This window comes from Gallus gallus, chromosome 1, assembly GCF_016699485.2.
Source record: "Gallus gallus isolate bGalGal1 chromosome 1, bGalGal1.mat.broiler.GRCg7b, whole genome shotgun sequence".
In the NCBI taxonomy this organism is placed as follows: Eukaryota; Metazoa; Chordata; class Aves; order Galliformes; family Phasianidae; genus Gallus; species Gallus gallus.
The window spans coordinates 123,707,102-123,731,441 of NC_052532.1; the positions used below are offsets into that span (position 1 = coordinate 123,707,102).

At 38.6% G+C, this 24,340-nt stretch overlaps 1 protein-coding gene across 3 annotated transcripts in view; it reads right to left on the reverse strand.

Moving 5' to 3' along the window:
• Positions 1-24,340, reverse strand: part of FRMPD4 (FERM and PDZ domain containing 4) — a 304,246-nt gene that overhangs the window by 15,327 nt on the left and 264,579 nt on the right. For all 3 annotated transcript variants that reach the window (XM_416838.8, XM_040662265.2, XM_040662269.2), the window contains 5 exons: positions 16,697-16,742; positions 8,744-8,848; positions 7,343-7,450; positions 4,002-4,133; positions 557-676 (listed from right to left, as the gene is read on the reverse strand). In XM_416838.8, coding sequence (XP_416838.4) covers positions 557-676; positions 4,002-4,133; positions 7,343-7,450; positions 8,744-8,848; positions 16,697-16,742 — 511 coding nt within the window. The remainder of the gene's footprint in view (positions 1-556; positions 677-4,001; positions 4,134-7,342; positions 7,451-8,743; positions 8,849-16,696; positions 16,743-24,340) is intronic.

A 24,340-nucleotide genomic window follows, 5' to 3' on the forward strand; every position in this document is an offset into this window, starting at 1 on the left:
CTGAAAGTAGAACCGCTGCTCTCAGAGACGTCAGATGCTCACCTGGATAAAGGCACTTTTGGGGAATGCAAATTCATCCTTCCTCTGAGGAACTGAGTGATCTTTCATGAGTGCTGGGAGGGTGCTAGACTATCTGGACTCAGGATAGCAGAGCTCTGTCTGGTGAGACGCCCAGAAGAACGATATTGCTCATACATCAGTTTTCTCATCCATTTTACTGGAAGTCCCTTTTCAGACAGTATTTCTGTCTGATATTATAATACCAGAAGTAAGCATAAGCAATTATTTTGGCTTCACTCTTTTCAAAAGCCAAATATATTCTGGAAAGACATCAAAGCATCACTATTTGGCAGGACATAGGAAGGAAGGGAAAGATGATGCAGATGATAAAGATTTGTACATTCCCCAAGTGCATTGGCTTTATGCAGCAAAAACATAACCCAGGGCTTACTGCAGCCACACTTTTGTATATGAAGATATATATATGTATGGATATACTGAGTACAGTCATCTTTTTAATTCTTTTTTTGTTAACAATGCCCATGCTTTCACTTACCTGTACATAAAGATATTCAAAAGCAACTGGATCTCTTCTTAAAAGATCAATGGGATCCTTTGGGACAAAGCTAATCCTGAAAAGACATCTCATCTTATGCGAGCTTGGCCTCTGAGTCACCTAGGATAGCAGAATGAACATAATATTGTGTCAATTCCTGTTGTGCGATAGTCTGTAGTCATGGGCACTGACCCTCCTTCAAGAGAAACATGGTAACAAGAAAAATAATTCTGCCCAACAGTGATCTTTATCATGGGCTCCTTATTAAGTACTGCACATCAGAATATCACATATATAATCTCATGGAAAGAATTCAGGCTTACATAGGCATGACTGCCTAATGTAACTCATTCTCAAAACAGTGGAATTCATTTATTCAAAGTCAGAGTGAAAAGAGAGAAAAAAAAAAACAGTCCTTAATGGTAACCATCCCAAGTAAAATAAAGATGCTGAAGAGCACCGGTCCCAAGACGGACTATCATGGAACACTACTTGTGATCAGCAACCACCTGGACACAGAACTATTGACAACAGCTCTCTGGCTACAACCATCCACCTAATTCTTCACTCACTTTATAGTCTACCCTTCAAATCCATCTCTTGCCAATTTAGAGATAAGGATAAGGTGTGGGACGACATCAAAAGCCTTGCACAAGTCCAAGCAGATGACATCAGCTGCTCTTCCCTTGTCCACTGATGCTGTCATCCCATTATAGAACTCCACCAGATTGGTCAGATACTATCTGTCCTTGGTGAAGCCGTACTGGCTGTCAGCTCCTCATCTTCTATGTGCCTTAACATGTCTTCCTAGGCACAGACATGAGGTTCACCAGCCTGCAGTTCCCCAGGTTGTCCTTTCTCCCTTTCTTGAAAATGAGAAGGATGTTTCCCTTTTTCTAGTCACTGGGGACTTTGTCTGACAGCTACAATTTTTCAAATATGATGGAGAGTATCTTGGCAATGATATAATCCTGTTCCTTCAGAACTCTGAGACGCATGTCATCCGACTCCAAAGACTTGTACACATTCAGCATTTTGAGATGGTTTTGGACTTGCTCTGCTCCTATACTGGTAGGCATTTTGTTCCACTGAGCCCCAGCTTAGAAGCTCAGGGACATGAGAGGTGTGAGAAGCCTAACTGGCCACGAAGACAGATGTAAAGAACTTGTTAAGTACCTCAGCCTTCTTCATGTCTGAGGACGCTCTCTCCATTTTCATTCATCAGAGTGGGTACAGTCCCCTTTGCACGTCTCTTCTATCCAATGCATCAAAAGAATTCTTGCTGTCTTTCACATCCCTTGCCAAGTTCTGTATGGTCTTCACCTTGGCTTTTCTGATCCCATCCCTGAACATCAGGTCAGCATCCCTATACTCTTCCCAGGCCATCCATCTCCACTTCCACTGCTTATACTTTCCATTTTTTCCCTTCAGCCTGACCAGCAGGTTCTTGCTCATCTATGCTGTTTTTCTGCCTCATTTGCCTGATTTCTCATTCTGGGGGATGGAGAGCTCTTGTGCTCTCAGAAAGGCATCCTTAAAGCGCTGCCAGCTCTATTCTGTTCCTTTATCCCTAAGGTGAGTTTCCCAGGGGATCTCATCCAACGTTTTTTTAAACTGCCTGAAGTTTGCTCTCCTGCAGCTCAGGATCCTGACTTCACTCTTTGCCAGGCCTGTGTTCCTCAAGATCACGAACTCAACCAGGACATGGTCACTGCAGCCCAGGCTGCCTCCGATCTTAACTTCTTTAGTGACCTCTTCTGTGTCGTTTTCCCAGCGGATATGTGAGTGGTTGATATTTCCCATCAGAATGAGAGCCTGTGAGCACAACTGCTCTAATCCAATACAAAATTTGCAAGAAACTGTAATTTCAGTTTTCCTGAGTTGTTCTGGATTAAGATACCTACCCTAGAATTCTGACCAAAACAGGTATCTCCCATTACTTAAGAAACTCAAAAAGACTTTTCTTTTCCTGTTGGTCAGCACAACTGTTAGCTAAGAATATAATACAGTAATCTGGATATATTCACTGGGCACCATCAAAGAGCTAATAAATAATTGGATGAAAGAGTAACAGTTCAATAACACTATTGTGAGCCATGGTCAGCAGCAACACTATAACAGCAAATTAGAGTATTGCTGACTTTACAGGAATTTCAAAGAAGAAATTAATGTAGTTTGTGTAGTTTATTTAATTAGACTAATGTAGTTTGAAAGTTAGTGTACTTTACTTTACTATCAGCATCTTTAATTGATAAGACTATACTTTTTAAATTCTCCAATGGACAGTCTAACAATGTTCAGAAAGTATGTTTATCGCACACTGTCTCTGACCTCATTCCCATGTATCCAGACATAGTCTGTATGTATAAATAAAAGCTCAGGATGGGATTTTCAAAAGCTCTCTGTGTTGGTTTATTCTGATCCCTCTGATTTCAATGGGAATGTTACCAGTTACTTCAAAGAGAGACAGCTAGGCCATGAGAGCCAGCACCAAGTACTCCTGGATATTGTGCATTCATTGAGTAGCTCGTACCACAGAAAAAGAATGCTAACATGGCAAAGGTAAATGCTTTTAAGTTAGAAAACACTAGAAAAATCCTGAGTGGCTGAGCTGACTTCCTTCATACCACTGCACAGAGTGTAGTTATATGAACAAGGGAATTCTGACCTTTAAATTAAAATACTGTTTTCCTTTTAAAAAACCCATTTATATTTTTTTGAAAATTTAGGTGAAAAAGTTAAAAATACAACAATTCTCCTGACACACAGAAATGGCATGCAGAATTTCAGGCTAAACAGCCTGGCCAAAAGGAATAGCAGCTGAAATCAGGGTTGTCTGCTGGGAATCACCAAACAACTTTACGTCTACTCAGAACTGGCCTGTCAGCAGCCTGATCTGCCTCCCTCATCTGAGATAAAAGTCACAACAGCACTTTCTGAGTCACAGAAATGACATAATGTATCACTGCATAACCAACACAAACAGCTTCAGCAGAAAGAGCACCATTTCCTGTTACCCAGACACAGATCTGCATAATCAGACAGGAATCAAAGATCAAAATAAGCATTTAAAGGAATTTTGGCAGACTGGGGTTCTCAGAACTATTACAATGGATTTTCCAGCTATTGAGAATGTTCATTAGCTGTGTCACATATGATATGAAGAACGGCTTTGATAAACACTTTCTTTAAATTTGATCTTTGATGAACTTTTTAGTACATTTTAATGGCCCAGTGAAGCAATGACATGTGATGCCTATGTAACAGAAAAATAATTATTCCATGACAACTTGGTTCTTATAACCACATCTAAGTACTGTCACTATTTGACAGACTATAACAAGCTAAAAATATTGCAGTTAACTCACCTGAATAAAGTTATTTAATAGTCAAATGTACTGATTAACAAGTGTCTTTAATATCTTGTACATATAATCCCACAGACCTGAGTTAGAGTCTCCTGTTCATGTAGTAAAAGAAGTTTCGTTCCAGATCCTTCCACTCTTTGCTCCAGCATCAGTGAAAAGTGTTCAATACACTTGATGGAAAGCTTTTCTTGCAGTGTTAAGATGACATCCTAATTCACAAAAAATTTATAAAATATTCTTTAATTTATGAAAAGCTTGGGTCCAAGTTCTTCACACACTCTGCATGTATATAGCTTAGGGTGGAAGCCCAGCAATCACAGGAGAGGATGGTCGTATTTCATGCATGTTCTCCATGTGACATAAGACAACACCCACATTCACCATGGGAAAAAATTGATGCCTTTTTATTCAAACATCTCTAGTATCAGATATGTATGCCAAAACAAACAAACAAACAAAAAACCCACATATACAGTGAAATTACAGCTTTTTGTGCAGCTTAATATGCAGATCATACTTGTGTAGCCCTTAAATCATATTTCTTGGTCCCTCTGTAGATAGAACCTCTCCATCAGAAAATGAAAGAGGGTCTTGTCACTCTGCTGTTTATTTATCACAGAATCACAAAATCACAGAATGGCTTGGGTTGGAAGGGACCTCAGCCCACCCAGCCCCAGTCCCTGCTATAGGCAGGGTTGCCCCCCACCAGCACAGGCCGCCCAGGGTCCCATCCAACCTGGCCTTGAGCGCCTCCAGGGATGGGGCACCACAGCTTCTCTGGACAGCTGTGCCAGCGCCTCACCACCCTCTGGGTAAAGAATTACCTCCTAACAACTAACCTAAATTTCCTCTCTTTCAGTTTTAAAACCATTCTCCCTTGTCCTATCACTGTCAGACCATACAAAAGGTCTGTCTCTCTCCTGTTTATAAGCTCCTTTTAAGTACTGAAAGGCCACAATAAGGTATCTCTGGAGCCTTCTCTTTTCCAGAATGTACAAGTCTGGTTTCCTCCCTTATTTATGAGATAGGGCCACCAAAGAATACAAAAAGAATTTATAAGTCCAAGGCAAAAATTAAATGAATGGCCTTTCTTTGTTCTTTTGCTTTGTTGCCTTTCTTTTGAAATCCACTTAGTGATACTTGTGTTTAATGAGTATACTTGAGTTTAAAATACCAATGGAAAACTCAGTGATGATGCCTGTGCCAAGCAGCAGCTCTAAATTCAGGGATCAACTCAAGTCATAGTATAAAACCTATTTCTAAACAGTTTTGTTATTATTTTTTTCACATTGGCATACACCAAAGGGGAATCTGTTTGAGAACAATTGTTTCTGAAAGAACAGCTAAACAAATCTCAAAAAACATTTAACCAGTCTGTACTTCACTTTCATAGGATGCTTTGTAAATATACCTAGAGTGTTATTTCATCTGGCAAGGCATCTTTTGCTTTAATGAATGCAGTAGCAGAAAGAAATATATAACAACCTATCTTTTAAAATAGTTTCACATTATGCTCATAAAAAGATTAAAGCATTTCTATCTAAGAGATTTTTAGATATGCATAAGTATCCAGATGGATAGGATTTACTAAGGAGATCATGCTGAATCATAATCCAAGTGTTTTAAAGTAAGTTAGGAAGATTAATTGATCAATTACAGTGCGTTTATTGAAAGTCAACACCACATTGGTGGAAGGATGAAAAATGTATGTAGGAGGATGGGGCAAACTCTGTATGCTGTAAAGAATAAAATACTATTAATGGATAACAAGCAACCACTCTAAATAATGGAGGTTAATACTGTGCTGTTTTTACTAAAGTGGAATTTACTGCCTCTACATTAGATCTACTTATACTCCTGAACACTGCCTAAACACAAGAGGTGTAACAGTAACATGAAAAGACATAATATTAAAAGTATGCTATTACGAGCTGGTAATAAGGCACTTATAGTGCATTGTTTGCTGCTAACTGTAAGCAGATTAAAAAAATAATTATTCCTACAAAGAATCAAAATGACTGAAGTCAAAGCAGGCTTCACGATCAGTACAGCTAGGTCATGGAACTGACATGGGTATCTTCCAGCTAGATATATGATCTTACAGTACTTGACACAGCCATGACAGAACCACCAAAAAACTCGTGTGATTGATAGCCAAAGACTGGTCTGAAGAGGCAAAATATCCTGAAACAGGTTGGCTGGTTTGTTTCATGCTTATAACATAAAATAGTAACAAGTGGGCTCATAGGAAAGTGGGTTCATAGGCCTTAGAAGGGTACCTCAATATCTACATAAAACATGTCTTCTAATTTTTCACCCAACCAAATTCTCAAAATGACTGAAGAACAACTCCCTTGTCTCACAGCAGTAAAATGGAGGCTTTTATCCATTCCTTGGATTCAATTTATGCCTTAGGTATATATATGAGCTATTATCAGAAGCTGCAGACCGTTCTTATGTGGAACTTCAATATCTGTTTTGCCCTTTCACCTGAAGACTGGAGTAAAATACCCTATGTTTAACTCAGTGAATCACTCTCCTTGCCATTCCAATTGATTAAGCATACTACATAATCACAGTGAGCAAAAAAACAGCCTTTCTTCAAACATGCATAACATTACAATCTCTGAAAGCCAGCAAAAGCTGTCATGGCAGTTGAAAATTGCTTCCTCAGCCTCTGCTGCTTATTCCCACCCATACATTTCTCATCCCAGTGTCACAAGGTGCATGCTACTGTGCAGTGACCTAGATTTGGTAACTGATCTGGGTTAAAACTAGCTCACCCAAACAAAATCCTTGAGAGAATATCAGGATGCCCAACAGTACTAGTCTTGCTGCTTACTACACCACTCCATGGTGCTGACAAACACCAACAATAGCTCAGATTTAGGAACCTATATTAAAGAGTGTCACAGACACTCCCCAGTAGACTGGATTGCATGCCAGGGCTTCACCACTTTATTTCTCTATTTGGAAAGTGTTACAGGAAGTTTAGATGACATTACACTAAGATAAGCAATTTATCACCAGTGTAATCCTACTGTATCCCATCCCAAGTTCACAGGATGGTAAGCTAAATGATACTCAATTAGCAACTAACATCTTAATCTTTTAAGATCTTGACTTTTGCTGACAAATCATACTAGTATTTGGCAGTGTATCAAAGTGGCACACCCACGTAATTTTAATTGGACTCCAGTCACATTAAAACAGTCATTCTACTTTTTCTTCATTGACAATACAACACATTTTAAACAGCTGAAAAATGGACCAAAACCTCATTATTTCTTAATTGTGAATCCAGCCCCAGTTAAAGAACAAAATCAATAGTGTCTTCAAGCATACAAAGTAAAAAATAATTACTGAAGGTCTTGCAAGACAGTTAACCAGCATTCTTAGCATTACATAACAAGCCTACCTTTATTGAAGTGCTGCAGTCAAAACGGAAAGATTTGGTTTGTCCATTTTCAAGATACACCTTCAGAACATTTGGCATGAAAAGAAGTGAATTGTCCTTAACTGTTTCCTGCCAAGCAAATCAGTGAATCATATTACAGCACGTAACAAGGGAAATCAAAATGTTGTTCTACAAAGAACATCAATCAGATGTAAAGGTAACATCTGAAGATGAGTTTGTTGAGTTAAATTTATAGCAGAATTCACAAGGCCCTGCAAGTGTCCAGCCATGCTTGTTACAGCCATACTTTATCGGTCTCTTTCCTGGAAAAACATAAACTTTCACTTACATTTTATGTCTGACTTGGAATACTTTATTTCCCTAAATACTGTATCTCAGCAAATATGCTACCTCTTATGCTGAAACATTTTCAGTAGAATAGAAAAATTTATACCTGTTTCTCTGAATAAAGGGAGCTCTTCAGTGTCTTTACAAAACAGGAACTGCAGATTCATTAGTAAGCAACAGTGTTTTACATTCCCTTTATAGGAAGGTATTAAATGCTAAACTCTGTCATTATTTAAGAAGTGTAACATAGTATTGCCACTAAAAATCATAGAATCACAGAATTACTCAGGTTGGAAAGGACCTCAAAGATCATCAAGTCCAACCGCAGCCTAACCAGAGTACCCTAACTCTAACAACCCTCTGCTAAATCACATCTCTGAGCACCACATCCAAACGGCTCTTAAACACATCCAGGGATGGTGTGTTAAATAATGGTAAATAGCGATTATTCATAAAAAAGATATTAAAATAAATAGGAAAAGGAAGGAAAAAAAGCCTTTTCTTAAAAAAAAAAAAAAAAGCAAAAAATTGCTTCTGAAAAAAATATAGTATCAATTTATGTTTGGAAGAGAGCTGGATAAATATATCAGTGTGGAAAAATATTCTATGCCATTATGAAAATGAGCCAGGAGTTCACGCCTGAGGAGGAGCTCAGTGCCTCTCAAAACAATGCTCACTTTGCTGGAAACAACTTCGGGTTGGTAAAACAAATCTGAAAGAGATCCCTAAGGTAGTGTTAACCTGTTTTGCTGACATGTTACTTGCGTTGAGTTTATGATTTCCTTATGTATTAAAGAGTATAAAGAAAGGCATATATGCGCTATCATCACAAAATGCCTTCTCTAGCATTTTAATCTTACTTTAAGAAGGGACACATTTTTCACAATATTATAGGCCCAGTGGACTTTAAAAACAGATCTGCTTGAAACTTGGAAAACAGAGGAACCCTCCCCTTTGTAAGCCTATCACTCCTGTTCCTATTCCTGCCATAGAATTCCCTCACTTTCTAGCCTGGAGGCATACCTTTGGATGAAATGCTCAGTCCTTCCTAAGCTGAAATAGTTGAATACTCACCGACACCTGGCCATTGATTATTACTTCTTCCGAGAATCGCACTTTGACAGGATTGGACTTCAATCTTGCCTTTTTTGCAGCACTAATAAAAGCTGATTTAGGAGACTGGAAGGAAAAATGATGACAAAACAGATCACATAAATTCAAGTTAACACCTATCATTAATTTTTCAGTTTTTTCCCGCTTCTCATACTCTGGGAACTCCACACATACAGCAACACTTTGCACACCATTCACTGAAGAATAGAAACGCAGTCAAACCATAATGCTTCCAGAAATAACACATATGCACATACATACAAGGAGTCACTGATGTACTTCATGTACTGAAACATATCCCGCAGTCAGACTGCAGCAAGGAGAGAGGTTCTTGGTGTATGTACAAATTCCTTGTGGATCACTGTAAAGCAAACCTGTCTGCATGAATGAATACTGTTCAGTGAGCAGTGTGCCATCTTTCCTTCAAACACCGAATGAGAATTTTTTTGTTAACTCTGTCATCCACTACACACAGATACAAACACAACCCCTGCAAATAAAAGTATCTGACAGCTCTGCAAGAACAGTGGCACCTCATTATATAAGCTCACTTCAAAGCAGAGATTAGAACCACCAAGAGGCACGTGCAGGCTTCTCCTGGAAGTATCCCCTACAGAAACCTTGCAAACAGCTTTAGCTACCAGAGGTCAGGCATTTTGTGGGAGCTCGTCGATTAAAAGAGCAGACACTTCCCACATTTTCTTCTGTGAACTAATTGGCTTTTACCTGTTACATTGGAATCACCTGAGATCCAAGTGTTCAGCCCTTGGAAAAAAAACTTCTTCAGGTAAGAAGCATTTGGCTAGCAACTGGGATATCTGAGCAATTTTTGGTTTTCACAGTAAAAAAGATTTCCATTACATTTCCATATCTGTCAATTACAGATATAGACCTACTGGCATTGCCCAACTCTATAACCACTGCAATGGGTGATGGAAGCAATTCTGGCCATGCTGAAAATCACTGCGTTCCCTGAGGCCAGGTTTTGGTGTATTTGTTTTAGTAAGATGTGAATTAGGACTTTCAAAATCTTATCCGAACTTCTGAGAGGTGGACTGGATACTGAAAATACTAACTCATGTTCTGCTTATGAGAAATTAGAGCAGGCATCAGTGGTGATGATCCTGGAATAACTTCCTATTATCAGTGCAGCCTGACAGCAGTTCTTGTAAACACTGAAGGTCTTGTCACCATCACTCAATTTTTGACTTGACTAATAATCTGCAGGAGTGATGGAGCAGTTCAATGCCCCTTGTTCTTGTCGTCACTGATCTCTGTTGAGAGACAGATGAATAAGTGAAAAAGTTTTTTGTTTTATTTATTTATTTATATATTTATTAGTGATAGAGAAGCCTTGTTTCTAGATACTGTCAGGAATAAGTCTTTAGCTTATTTCTCAATGCCACTGATTTATCATCACGTTGAATATATGGTAGTCTTTACCACAGGCTCAGCATCAAGCAGGATGAGCAAGGAATGAAAGATGCCTCATCGTCCCAAGAAAAATCACAGTCATCTGATATCTCCCAGAAATATCACAGCTACCTGACAGTTGCTGGAGTGCAAAACAGAACCAGGAATTAAAAATGAACACTTCTTTGTTTTTGCAGTTCATTCCTACCTTTTCTCTAACAAGTATGTCCATACACGCTTTTAACCAGTAAATGACAGAAAGTTTAACCCCAATATCAAACCAAGCTCAGTTTCTAAAACCAGTGTTAAAATGTAGAAGCATTGCAGAAGATTAGAAACAGTAATAGGAGAAGGAGGGGAAAAAAATGTTAAAAAGAGTTAATGTTTCAGGATGTGGGACAAAAAACAATACACTTCAACAAGAAGAGACAACATAGAAATGCTGGAGTGCTTACATATTGTAGTCTAGAGTTGAATTCCTAGAAAGACTTAGGTTACAGTAATACCATGACAAATATAATCATGCACATGCCTTGTCTAATTTTTGTCCTCCTCATGTCATTCCTTCCTGCAGTGTGCATGGGAGATATTTAACATGGCATCCAATAATGGAATACACCCTGTCTGCTCCTGCTGTCATGGAACAGCACAGCTATCTGAGTTGGCTGACTGGCTCTCCTTTGCAAAGGCAAGACAAAAGGAGTGGTTTTCACCAGCTCTTCTTGCTGGAAGGGGCTTTTTACAGCTGTTTGTTCTTATCACAGGTGACTCACCAGCCTGGCTTCTCTTTACAGGCAGACCGCCAAATTTTCTTCTAGATTCTGGCAAGGTTATTCCTATAGAGCAAATATGGCAATCTGGTATGTGGTGTTGTCACCCTTTCCTCCTGCAATCTCAAAACTCACTTGCAGAGAGCACAAACACTTATATTACTGAAAAAAATAGGGATTGAAAATTGACCATTGATGGAGAGCCCAACAAGACTGCAAGGTTTGATCAAACCCGCATTCCCTGCGTCTCCTCCAAGTCATGGGTTTAATGTGCATTAGTGCACAGCCAGAGAAACATATCATGGTCAGGTATGAAATGTGCAGCTTCCCAGCCTTTTCACTTCTGCTGACACTTCCTCCTGCATGTGGTAATGGGGCTGCGACTCAGGCCCCCTGCCAGACACTGAGTAAGTGGGAAAGTTGGTTGCTTTGTACTGTGAAAACTCAACCAGCTGCGCTGACGGCTTGGAGGGGCATTGGTTGTTTAAAGGTTTGAGTAGTACCACAGCTTTTGCATTTAATTGCACAGTCTCATTGTTTCTATCTCTGCATCAACTTGGCACTTGACATTCTCCCTTTGAGAAAGGAACTATTTCTAAAAAAAATGAGGCAAATACCTATGAAAAATTTGATTTTGATTATCAAAACTTGCTTGTCTAACAAAACATTAGCAAAATGATGTGCCATTCTATTATATTTTAATGCCTGTGGATGTGTTGGCAAAGAATGCTATTAATTAATGATTCTCACAGTGCCATTTTCATTTGTTTATGATACTCTTTTAGCCAAATGGAAGCCATTATCCTCAGTTAATGACCTTACGCAGGAGGTGTTTACAATACTGCAAAACATCAGTGCAAGTAAAGTATTTGCATTGTCACAGATAAAAACAGCTTAATTAGAGTGACTTTTGCAAAATGAGGGGGCATTTTAACAATGAGTCAAAATACTTCAACAAAGGCGCATTTCACACTGTGTGACCTAAGCAGTGTTCTCTGTTAAAAGCCCAAATTTAACAGAAATTTCAATAATCTTTACTTGTTTGCACAGAACTCAGCAAAAAATCAGCTGATCATTTCAACAGTGCTTAGAGAAACTGCTAACAAGTGAGATGAGTCACTGCATAGAGATCTGCTTAGAGAAAATGACAGTGAAGACTGAGATTCCCCTTTTAAACCCAACTTACCAGGGAGAGCAATACATGTGCATTCCATTAGCTGAGTCAAAACATGAGAGACTACCACAAGAAGAAGAGGCTTTCTGGAAAGCATTACTTTTCTAATGTTATGGACTTTTCAGAATCAGATCTGTACATATGCAATTAATGTTAAGCTTGTTACCCATAACTAGTTATTAGTTTAATATGAAATACTATGTTTCTTAAGAAATAGAGAATAATTTCATGACTGCAAAAATGTGTTGACTTTTTGGTCCATCCCTAAAGGCAATTATGTGAAACAAAATTTAGCAAGCAAATAAAATGTGAATAAGAGGAAGTATTAAATTTATTAAGTGGAACAGTACATAATGCCCAAAGGCAAACTAAAACCCACTATTCAGAGCTGCGAGCAAGGCTGAAACGACACCAGCTCACAAGAGCATTGTAGAAGAGCAGGTAGGGACATGTAAATAATAATGTTGAGGAATTCTACCATGCAGTAATTTGTTATCACCACAGGGCACTAACAGATCATCATCAGGAGTACTTCTTTGTTAAACTTGGCACAAATTGAATTGCTGAAATAACAGTCAGATTTGGGTTTTCTCTTAAATTCTTATTTTGTTCTTCCTAAACAACGTAATATACTAGGGACAATTATATTTGCATCAGATATATTTTACTACTGTTGGGTGGTAATCAATATCTAATCTATATGCCAGGTGACGAATAGCCAAACCTTACTTTAACCTAGGCATTGCAAAAATTCAAGAAGTTCCACCTACATTTAATGACAGCCTGGTTTTCTTCTATTGTCCCAAAGACTACAGGTGAAATATAAGACCTGCTTTGGATTTGGTGGAAGGCACAGACATGAAATGTGGAGGGATTTATAAAATACACTCCACTGGTCTTCTGGGTTCCTGCTTCTCCAATGTTCCGCTCATTACATTGACAGATTACTATTTTAAATTAATGATTGCTTCTCATACATGTGACTTGACTTTGTCACGAGGAATTTGGGTGAATGAAAGAAACCTTTGGTCCATACAAAAGTAAGCATTAAAAATGAAAGATAATGGTAATGGTAATGTATCAGAGATGGGAGAAATGTCTAATGAAGAGGGAAGAGACCAGATGGCAACTGCTGGGGAAAAAGACTGAAGAAAGAATGGGTGGACAGGCTGAAAGAGCTTTCATTTTGCTGAGATAACATGGAAATTCACAAAGAATATTCTCAGTGTTCACTGATGAACAGACTGCATATTTTGTATGGTTATATTCCATAAAAATCCATACAGCCAAAGAAGAAGCCTTCTGAAAGAAAGGACAGGAGCATCAGTGTTCACTGGCATTTGCACAAAAGTGAAAGATGAAGGCTGTGCAGCACAGTTCTGATGTGAGTGGAGTCTGGTTCAAACAAGAAGGAGTTGCTGGGAAGAGGCCTTTTACCAGCCTACATTTTTAAGAAGGAACACAGTAATGTTACATTTATTAGTAACCACACCACGATCTCTGAGAGTTGAGAGTTAAAGCTATACATGTAACTGACCATGCTAAAAACAATCATATGAAGATATGCAAAAGCAAAGTTACTAAGGATGGCTGAAAAAAAGGCCATTATGAGTACAATAAAAAGTTATCATTTCTACACGGCCCTTACAGCTTCAAGTAGTAAAATATCATCCTGTTCAACACTAATATCTAACTTCTGAATGCTTCCTAAAACTACAGCCTTGGGATTCTTTCTCACTTTTGTAGTCTTTGCGATGGACCTGTTTATTTTTTATACCCGTCTCTGCAACCACAATTCTAGATATTGTAGTCGTTCCTATTAAATGACTCCATAAGGCAAAGCAGCATGAAAAACACTGTGAGTCTCAACAGGACCATTTGTTGCTACATCATTACAAGTCAGAAATAAGTGTTATCTATCAATAATTTTCTGTACACATTTTATCTTAGACATGTAACTACGTTATAACAAAAAGCATCTCTTTCAAATGAAAGCAAAACCCACAGAATATGTTATCTTTTTCCCATAACAAAGCTTATGCACAGCAAAATTGCTACAGACCTTAGCTGGGCCTGGACTGTATCCAAGGAACTTAAGAGATTAATCATGAGAGCAACTTATCAAATTATCTCTAGGCATAAAGTCTGATGAGATAACAAAACAGGCAAGTTATTTGTTTTGAACAATGCTTAAAACTTAACAAGGCATCAATAAGAATGATAGTCCACTCATGCTCAGAAATGATAATCTAATGTTATACTTGCAAAAATCAAAACGTTAAACTGCGTCAAGTGCTTCAGTCATCTTCTTACAAGCAGTGGTGATATTAACATAGGAGAGATTTTTAGATTGATGGAAAGAATAAGAAAATCTAATGCTTTGGCTTGGTAACAATCAAATTCAATTTTAATGAGTTTAAGAATTAAATGAAACAGAATGTACTTAAGCAAAATGATTTGCAAAAGCTTTCAAAATTACTAGGTGAGCTACACAGTACTATAAATCTAAATTACCTCTACCTTCACTGGCAATCATAAAGAATGGTTAACTTAAAAGGATGAAAACACGCTCTCTAAGTAGCACAAATAAAAACTATTAAGAAGTAGCACTCCTGTAATCCACCTTGGCAGATATTTTTCATGCAATTATAGAAACAGAAAGGTTCACCATCACAAAGACAGCTAGTTGAAATACTTCTAGAGATGTTTTCTGACAAGAATGGGGAAGAGGTTCCATCTTTATTTAAAAGCTCTTACTTTTCCTTTGTCTGGTTTCTATTTATTTCATCTTTCCAGTTTTATGGGCAAAATTGTAAAAGGAGAAAGGGAGGGAGAAAAATTAAAGGGGAAAACATGAGTATCATAGTTTTTGAAGACACACTGTTCCCAAACTGTGAGACAAAGTGTATTTGCCAGAGGACCAACTACACTCATTACAACTGCTTCCTGCAGAGGGAGTACGGCAATATCCAGCCAAGGTGGATGTCACCTAACAGGCTCAGGCATTATTAATAGAAACAGTAAGAGGTCCAGTGTGGGCCAGGCACTCAAAGTGACTCAGGAGTCCCTAGGAGACTTCAGAGCCCAGGGTTTGCATAAACTGAGGGACCCTGTGCTGCTGCATGGAACAAACCTGGCTCCACACACTGGCAGCATCTCAGCTGATTCCCATCTCTATGCATACCTTGTTTCCTCTGCAAGAACACCTGGGCTTGAAAGTGGTGAGGGAAGGACACTGTGAACCAGCTTGGCCCTGAACTGGACAGATAGTGAAATACAATGGGAGGGGGACAACCGGAGATCTGCCAGGTGCAGCTGTCCTGTAGCTGAGGCTCACCCACTAAGCCCATGCCATTGAAACATCCCAACTTTGAGATAAAAAAGGATCAATTAAAGCTAGCACTGATAAGCACCATCTATCGTATCTACTGACTGCTCTATGGACATTCTTATGGAGACAAACTACATGAGATAAAACTTCCATAATTCCCAAAAGCATGAGTGCCTCATCTGCAGAGGTAGAGCTGGGGGACTCTGATAGGCCCACCAGAAAAGAGCAACATAGCTACATGTATAAGCTGAACACATCAGCCCACATGGCTGACACAAAACACATGCAATGCTTCAGTGCCATTTCTGGCTCGGTAATATCTGGAGGTAGGTCAGTTATAAATTAGCTTTAGGTGCTATGCAATGAGTGGAACAGATTCTGTTTGCTGCATATAGGGCTTGGACCTGAAGACTTGGGAAGATAGAATGTCATGATGTGCCTTCTTCTCCAGGTCAAAGGCTGGAGAAAGACTGTGCCTGTGCTGTAAAGGTCTCCCACTGAATGAGGAGCTCACAGTTCATTTAGGTTTCAATTTCCCTCACATTCACTATACAAAGGCTTGTGCTCACACCAGCAGCATAGCAATGACAAACTACAGCAACTCAAAGGCATACAGTACTGCATTTTACAGGCCACTTCTGAGGGATACACATAACCAGCAGCACCAAATCATGAGTTCTTCTGTCATCTGATGGTTAAAGAAAAGGATGAAACCTGACAGCTGATGAAATAAGACAATCTGTATAAAAAGGGACTTTCCCCTCATATTACATAAAATTTGGCTAGCTTTAAAGAATTTAGGTTCTTTATTTAGCTGGACCGTTCTCTTAGTAGTCTTACTGCACCATCATGCCCACTCCCTGCTTCCCATTCAGGCTCTGAGGGGTGAGGTATTCCTGCTTCACAGAGACAGAGGCAGTGCAGCAGTGGGGACTTGACCTAGGCCACATCACAGACCTCAGAGGATGATGGAAGCAGAATTCAGCATCCCACTCTGTGTATTCTCCTGGAAGGAGTTTAAAGATGCTGTTACTATTCAACTTGCATTACATTCTTTTAGTGCGGAATGCAGTAATACAGTCTGAAACATCACCTTTAAGAGACACAGCCCTTATCTCCTTCGTTCTTTTTATTGCCTAGATAAGGTAAGGAAATAGATAGAATATAGGCAGAGAAAAAGCTGCTATGTTGCTAGGAAACATTGAGAAAACACTGCAGATACTTACAGGGTAAGGTTGGACAACGGTAAGGAGGATTGATTCTTTGCAGCTTCTGCAAAAAGAAAAATAAGTAACATCAAGAAAAGATTCACACATTTATGCACTACACATAATCAGCTTTTCTTTCTCATACAGAAAACTGCATTAATATGGCAAATGTTTATTACAATCATGTATCAGAGAATTACAGTGATTAATAATATGCCGAAACTACAATGAATATTAAAAAATATTTTTTTCCAATATAACAAATTGAATTGACTTAATTTTGCAGCTCATACTGTGAAATTTTTGCTCCAACTGAATCCTCTAATGATAGCTTTCTCCAGTACAAATGGAGTAATACTCGATTAACTATATCAATTCATCAGCTATAGATTACACATTTATTTTGGCTACTTTACAAATGAAAGTCACTTTTTATGTCATCCAGCTCTTGTACACTTAATCAAGACAGCGGTGTTTTCAAAACAAAACTAAAGGCAAAATTTAGCTCCAGATTCTTTAGTTGACCTTTCAAACTGGTAGATGAAGAATAATACTTGGTGAATGTTTAGTTTTTACAAGATTGCTGAACAAAAGGTCTTTTTTGAAATGGTACGGCTCTTCTTTAGGATGAAACTAGTGAATCGAGAATAGATGAGCAGTTCTCGAACAAAAACTAATAAACAGCATAAAGAAAGGAAACTTGGTAAGATCAAGTGATCCGGACAAATGACAAATAAATGCATACTTTATCACAAACTGATGGGCAGTTGGAACTCATGAATAACTAGGGAAAAGAAAGGGCGAAGTGGAATGATGAGGAAAAGACGTCAATTGGAGTCAATATATTTTATTACCCTGTTGGCCAGAGGCCTTCTGAGGACAGTATTAGCTACGAAAACTTCAGTTGCTATTTTGTTGAGATGGAGTTGATTTTCTGTTGCTTTCACTTTTGAACACAATTAATTGCTTATTTATGTGATTTATTGGTTGGCTAACTGAAGTACAACTGATTTAACATGCCTGAACTGTTCAGCAGTACAAACTGAAATAAATCACACTGCATCGGTCTTATGTAGCGTCACCTTATACTGCATATTCACAACATTGACACACCATTTAAAAAGACAAAAAACAATGAGTAAAGAGGAGAGTCTGCAAGCTCAGTCAGAAAACTGAAAGTCCATATTCTGACGGATATCCATATAGAGTATACTTGAAGTTGGTAGATGTCTGAAAGCCAACTGAGGTGGTAAATCCTACTTCTGTCTAAGCCAGCAGTCACACAAGGTCTGACCAAACATCCTCAAACTGATGTAAAATTTGTTAACCTTCATTTTTTGCTCCTCTTATTAGATATTTGTATCATCGCATGAAAAGTGTGTGAGTAGACTTTTCAAAAGGAGGAACTGAAGGTTTGCATTGCTCATCTGTGCTCAGAACAATAGAAATAAAATTAGTTTAAAAAAATGTTAAAGAAAAGAGGAGCTACAAATGGTGAAAATTAAATGCCACAAAGCAGAATTATTTTCTCTCCTTTAGATATAATTATAAATACTTTAAGGAACTTCCCACAATTATTTTTCATTTTAATAAAACCTTCCAAAGCTCCAGATATGATTTACTCAATCATAAAACAGCCTTTATTTACAATGTTCATATTTGTGAAAATATACAGTCTGTTTTTAAGATCTGTAAACTACTGATAGAAATTTTGGAAATCTCTGCAATTACTCTTTATCATTCACCACTGTTATTCTTGAAAATTTTATAGCTTATAGTCTAAAAAGAAGCAATCTCCATTCTCTTTTGGTTAACAATAGGTTTCCCTCTACTTTTTTCTATTCTACCTGTCATACATTAGAGATTCTGAAAATACATGATAAGAAATGTAATTTATTTCAAGAATCTCACATTCCCATCCATTCTATCTGCTTCTATCCAATTTGTCACTGCTCTATTAATCTAGGAATATGTGTAGATGGAAAAGTCCACAGATGTTATCCTTGTAGGATAAACCGCATCATTTCTCATGAAATCTAAGACTACAACCAGCTCTGCCTCCTGCTTTCCAGTTACCTTACAGTGTTGCCATTATGCAAGAAAATCAGCTTGTAATGAATATGTTTTCCAGTTCCTCAGTACTCTTGGATTCAACCTGTCCAAGTGCCAGTGTAGGCAAGACCAACAAGAGCATTTTTAAAACAAAAGGTCACCATATTAAGATTTATTTTGGAGACAAGACTTTCTTATAGGACAGGCACTTGCATTGGAAAGACACTAGAGCCAGGACCTACTCAGTATTTGAGGCTATAGTAAGGCCATCTGGAGTATCCAGACTCAAGCATGTTACAAAGCAGATGCTGAGCACCATTTACATACCTCTCATCATTGGAGAAAACATATTCTATAAAACATGTTACATGCATAACACAGCATAGTTACAAGAGAAATACATATTTAATCAGTCACAACTCAACCATTTGATCCAAAATCCTCTCAACATGTGATGACAAATCTTCACATCATTTTCTACTTCCAGTGCTGTTAGAAAATCATATATAATTAAACGATAATCCTTGCACTGCTCTGGAGACTGTCAATTGTGCCATATATTGTATATATTGAAACAGTGGAAAAACATTGGAACTACCAACCACACACTTTGATCTGCAAATTCTATAGCTTAAATGTATATGTATATATATTTTTGACAGTAGAATGCATCAACAGTTTAGATGAAATCACATAAACGAGGTACATTACCACACTTAAGTTACTTCTTCTAAACGACTTCAGAAAGATAATGGCAAAGGCTAGAGAAACAAATGTAGTCTTACTTTCCCTCTGAATTGTCTTTTCCTCTTTTAATCATCTGACTAATGTAAAAGAAAATAGATATGGATATATTGCAGCTATTTAATTAACTTCCATACTCATTTAACCACAACCTAATTATTTCTCTTTTAAATATAGACTTGTCTACATACACTTTTTGAAGCAAAACTCAAGATCAATCATATGCATTTCCAAGCTTTGATACCATTTCCGGAGTTTTGGGGTGCCCTACCATCTCACCAGCTGACTACAGCAAAGAAGTTTCACAATGTTTCTTTCATTTCCTGACATTAAAATAAAATGGTGAGCACAGGGCTAAAATCTCAAAATTGTAATGGGAATTTTGGTGATTCATCTATTTGTCCTTTGCAGTGCCCTGAATGGTGATTGCATTTGTCTGTTCTGGCACTCCTTACAGCTACTTATGCTGCAACAATGAGAGAATATAGATGGTGTGAGAATCAAATTATAGCACATTATAAAGGTTAAAGTTGTATTACTAAGTATAAGGCGTCTCGGACTACACAAGACGTTAATATTCTGCTACAATACCAGCCATTGACTTTGTCTGTAAACTTGCATCTGGAAATTACTCTTCTGCTTCCCTTCGAGCTGCAAGAGAAAAAGGCATCTGGGGACAGATGGGGGGAGTGAGAAGCTTCCCAGTATCTGAATGATATGGAACAAGTGTTTCTGTTCTTTCCACGTGTCCTGTAGCAGACATAGTACATGAGTGAAGACAACGTACGTTACATGTATTCACTTCTAAGAACTGAGAATGGAAAACTATACTAATTTATAAAATTTTAACAGTTTTGTATACCAGAGGTGTACAAAGTTTCTTTCCCACCGAAGATGAAGAAATTAGAAATTGACATATAATAAACAATATAATTTACATTTACAAGTGATGTATTTTAATATAATTTGTTCTGTTCTATTTCTGGACTTTCTAGTCTGTGCTGGGCCTTACAAGATAGAGAGGTCCAAAACTTCACAATGACAGAGTGAGATGCCGTGACGGGAGGTATGTTTCACACTGCATTTTTGAAGTAAGAAAATGGATCTCAGTGAGTCAAAAGCTAACTACAAAATATATCAAGTTACCTCAAATGCCATCTTCAAAGGTAAGAAAAGTAGAACTCGTCTTTATCTAGTATCTAGGCTAGAGAAAAATCATTCAACATTTGAATGTCTTTCATTATTATGAAGATGAAGGCAGTAATAACGAACAGAGTTTGCATAGGAAAGATAAAGTCACTCTATTGTTGTACATTAAGAATGATTTCTAAAGGATCATTTTGATTTGAGCTGTATATCCATTTTTACATAAACCCTGTTCCCCTTACAGCAGTTATTTTCACCTGAGGGAGCTTCAAATTTTACTCTTCCAGACTTGTGTCACGTGCGATGGCTCCTGTGGGAAGGAACGGTTTACCTGATCTCTACCTGGGTTTATCTCCAAGGCTGGAGACAACTGCTGGAGGCAGGGAACTTGGTGGGACAGAGTGGACTTGTCTCTCAGTCTTTTACCACACAGCTTCCCACAGTGTGTGCCTCCAGGTCATGGAATGTTGTCAGCCTGCCTGGGTGGATAGCGGAACCGAGACAAGCTGGGGAACTAATTCTGTACTCAGTGAAGCCTATGGAACAATGTAGGGGGATGAGGGAGAGGGGCTTTAAGAAGAGAATGACTTTCCCAAGGCTATTTTTGTCACAGGAGAGGCAGCACTGCACAAACACAAACATACAAGCTAAAAACCCATGCAGCCCATCTCCACTTAAAGAACTCCTCCAGCAAGAATCATGGTATGGCGGTTCTTCTCTCTCCACTTTCTGAAGGCAACACTAAACCACACACAAACAGCAGACAATTTTTTCCAAGGTTCAGTAGCTTCCAACTAAGAATTAACATTAAAAGGAAAAAAAAAGCCAAGCTACTGTGGGCAGATTGTTCTGGCCTCTGGATTACATGCACCCATAGATGAACAGTTTGGTAGCAGCTGAAGAATCTGACTTCTCAAACCCTAGGCAGATGATGTTTTCCAGACAAATTCTAGGAGAAGAAAGAAAAACGTACTTTATCAAAAGGCTGCCAGAACACCATGCAATGACTGTTCAAAGGGCAGCAGAGGGATTTCAGTCTGTGCCTGTCCAGCTGGCTGCACTGACCTCTGCAGAGTTCCTCTAGAGATGCTGCGCGCAGCTAGAATGGGCACTGCTGCCATCGTGGAGGCAAGGCAGGGTATGCCGTACATGGCACTGGAACTCAACTCCATCTCAGAGAGCTGCAGGAGTGCAGCAGGCAAAAAGAGTAGCAAGAGGCTTGTGAAATAATGCATGTTACCATAAAGGATGAGATGTGGAGTCCAAGCAAGGCCAGAATGGGTAATGCTGCATGGCGTATGGATAGAGGAGATAGGAAGGGTGTGTTGATGTCCCCGCTTTCAGAAGGCAAAGGGATCACACGTTTGGAAAGTTTGCAGTTACTTCCTCTTCCACTGTTACTGGTAATGTAACTGCCCTTAGCCTCACTGTCAATGCAGTAAAATCGTCTTGACATCCAAGCAACATCAACTTATGAACTCTTGAAGCCCCCAGTTTAATTAGAATAGCTCTTCTGCTTTGCAACATCCTATAAATTTATGTCTGCTATTAAACAAGCGAGGACATTCAGTGGCAGAAGCAATCCACACAGGAATCTGGGAATTTTACAGGATTCTGGTTCAAATGTCTGAGCCCTAAAAGCTGCAAGTAATGGATGCCTGAGATGAATACAGTCCTATAAAGTTGAAAAGATATAAGCACGGGATTATTACCTCACTGCAGGATCAAACAGCAGCAGAAACTCAGCTGAGAGAAAAGATACTCTGATTCTATAATAGCATACAGAAAATTACTGTCAAAGCAAATTGTGTTTTATATAAATGTGCTTTCTTCTAAAGGTCTGGCATGGTGTGAAAGTCAATCTTTAAAATTGTCACAGTCTGCAACTGGCACTAATTGGAACCCTGGTTGGCAGCCTCCATAAGGGGCCAAGAAGTGTGTCTGCAGGCTGAGTTACATTCTGCCTCTGATGGAAGTGGTCCCTTCAGATCATGGCTGTGGCACACTGATGGGCTTTCATACAGGAAATGCCATTTCAGATGCTTCTGCAGTAATGGCTTTGAGAATAATAATAATAAAAAAACCCACTTTTCTCTAAGTCTTTCGATCTGTCAAGCTTTCACATATACCAAATACACTTTGTTTCCTCCTTTATTAGCACTGTGGCAAGGAAAACCCTATGAAGCAGAGTTCTTGAATTTGAATTTCAGTGGTTCACAAAGACATATCATCACCTCCAGCCAAAATATCCTTCTGTCCACAAATACTCAGCGTTGCACAGTTGCCCAGCTGCTAACATTCTCAACTATAAGGTTATATTTTTTGATAACTGAGTCACCAAACTGTAAATACCTGTGTGCACTGTACAAGACTGCCGTGGTGAGACTGCTTGGAATATCAACAGCAGTGCTACAGTGCTATCTTATTAGTGAGTAATGCCACCTGGAATCCTTTAACAGGCAGTACCTTGCTAGCTTCTTCTTATTACACCAGTCTTCAATTAATTCTGGAGTGCAACTCTGAGTATCAGAAAACCCTGCAGTGAATGGTCATTCCTTAGACAGCCATTTTCCTATTTGGACATATTTAAGATGTTCCTCACTAAGCCCAAGTCTTGACCAGGAGAAGAAAACTTATTAGGAGTTAATAGCTCTGGTGCACTCTACAGCAACAGGATCATTATTTGCTTATTTTGGCCACTGGAAAATGAGAGAGACAGATGGGTATATATGTGTATTTGATGGAATGAGATTTTCACCAAGTCATGCTGTTAGCATGTTACTGCCACACTACCACAGCATAAATCATTTCACGCTGCATGGAGATGCTATACTCCCAAGGAGAAAAACACAGAGTTTACTCCCCTATTAATTAATTGCTCAGCTGTCCCCTTCTAAATAGACTTTCTGCACATTAGTTCTAAAGGATCAAAGGCAAATAAAGTGAGATAATATTGGTCTCTCAGGTCACATTTCAGTGACCAACATTTCAGCGCTGGTTTTCCTACTATTAACTGCCAAAGCCTCAGGAGCTCTGAAGAAAAGTTAATTCTCAAAGTGCAATAAACACAGTGCAATCTACATCAGTCCCAGGATGTCTATTAATGACATCTTTAGGAATGGTGTTATGGATCTACTAAACAATACTCTCAAAGTCAGATATTCGCAGAACAAGGTGGTGTCTATAGATAGGGTAGTTCCACTCTCCTGAAAATATCTCACCTTCATTCACCAGACTATGTTGTTTCCATCAGACAGTGGTGACATTTAGGTGTGTTAAACCAATGCAAATTACTTGGTGACACTTACCCTTTGCACTAATATACTTACTGAGGACTTCCAGGAACTTGGACTTTACTGAAATAATGAGGTTGCAGAGAAAATCGCACAGAATGATGAATTATAACCATTTTACAAGATCCAACCTGAAGCTGATGCAAAACACAATGTCTTCAAGCAGTGGCATGAGCTCACACACCAATCCTTCAGTGCAGCCACCGGAGACCTTGTAATGATCATGAAATCCAGTCTACTTTGTCGTTTCCTAAGCTCAACTTCTAAAACTAAAGCCATCATGAATTTGTAACAATTGCGCACATGATAAGAGCAAAATCTAATTTAAAAAATGTCAAATATAATCAAAATAGTTTTCTAATTTTCTAAATTTTTGTAAATACATATGGATGCCCCAGTGAGATTCAGAATTCCTTTATCTGTGGCG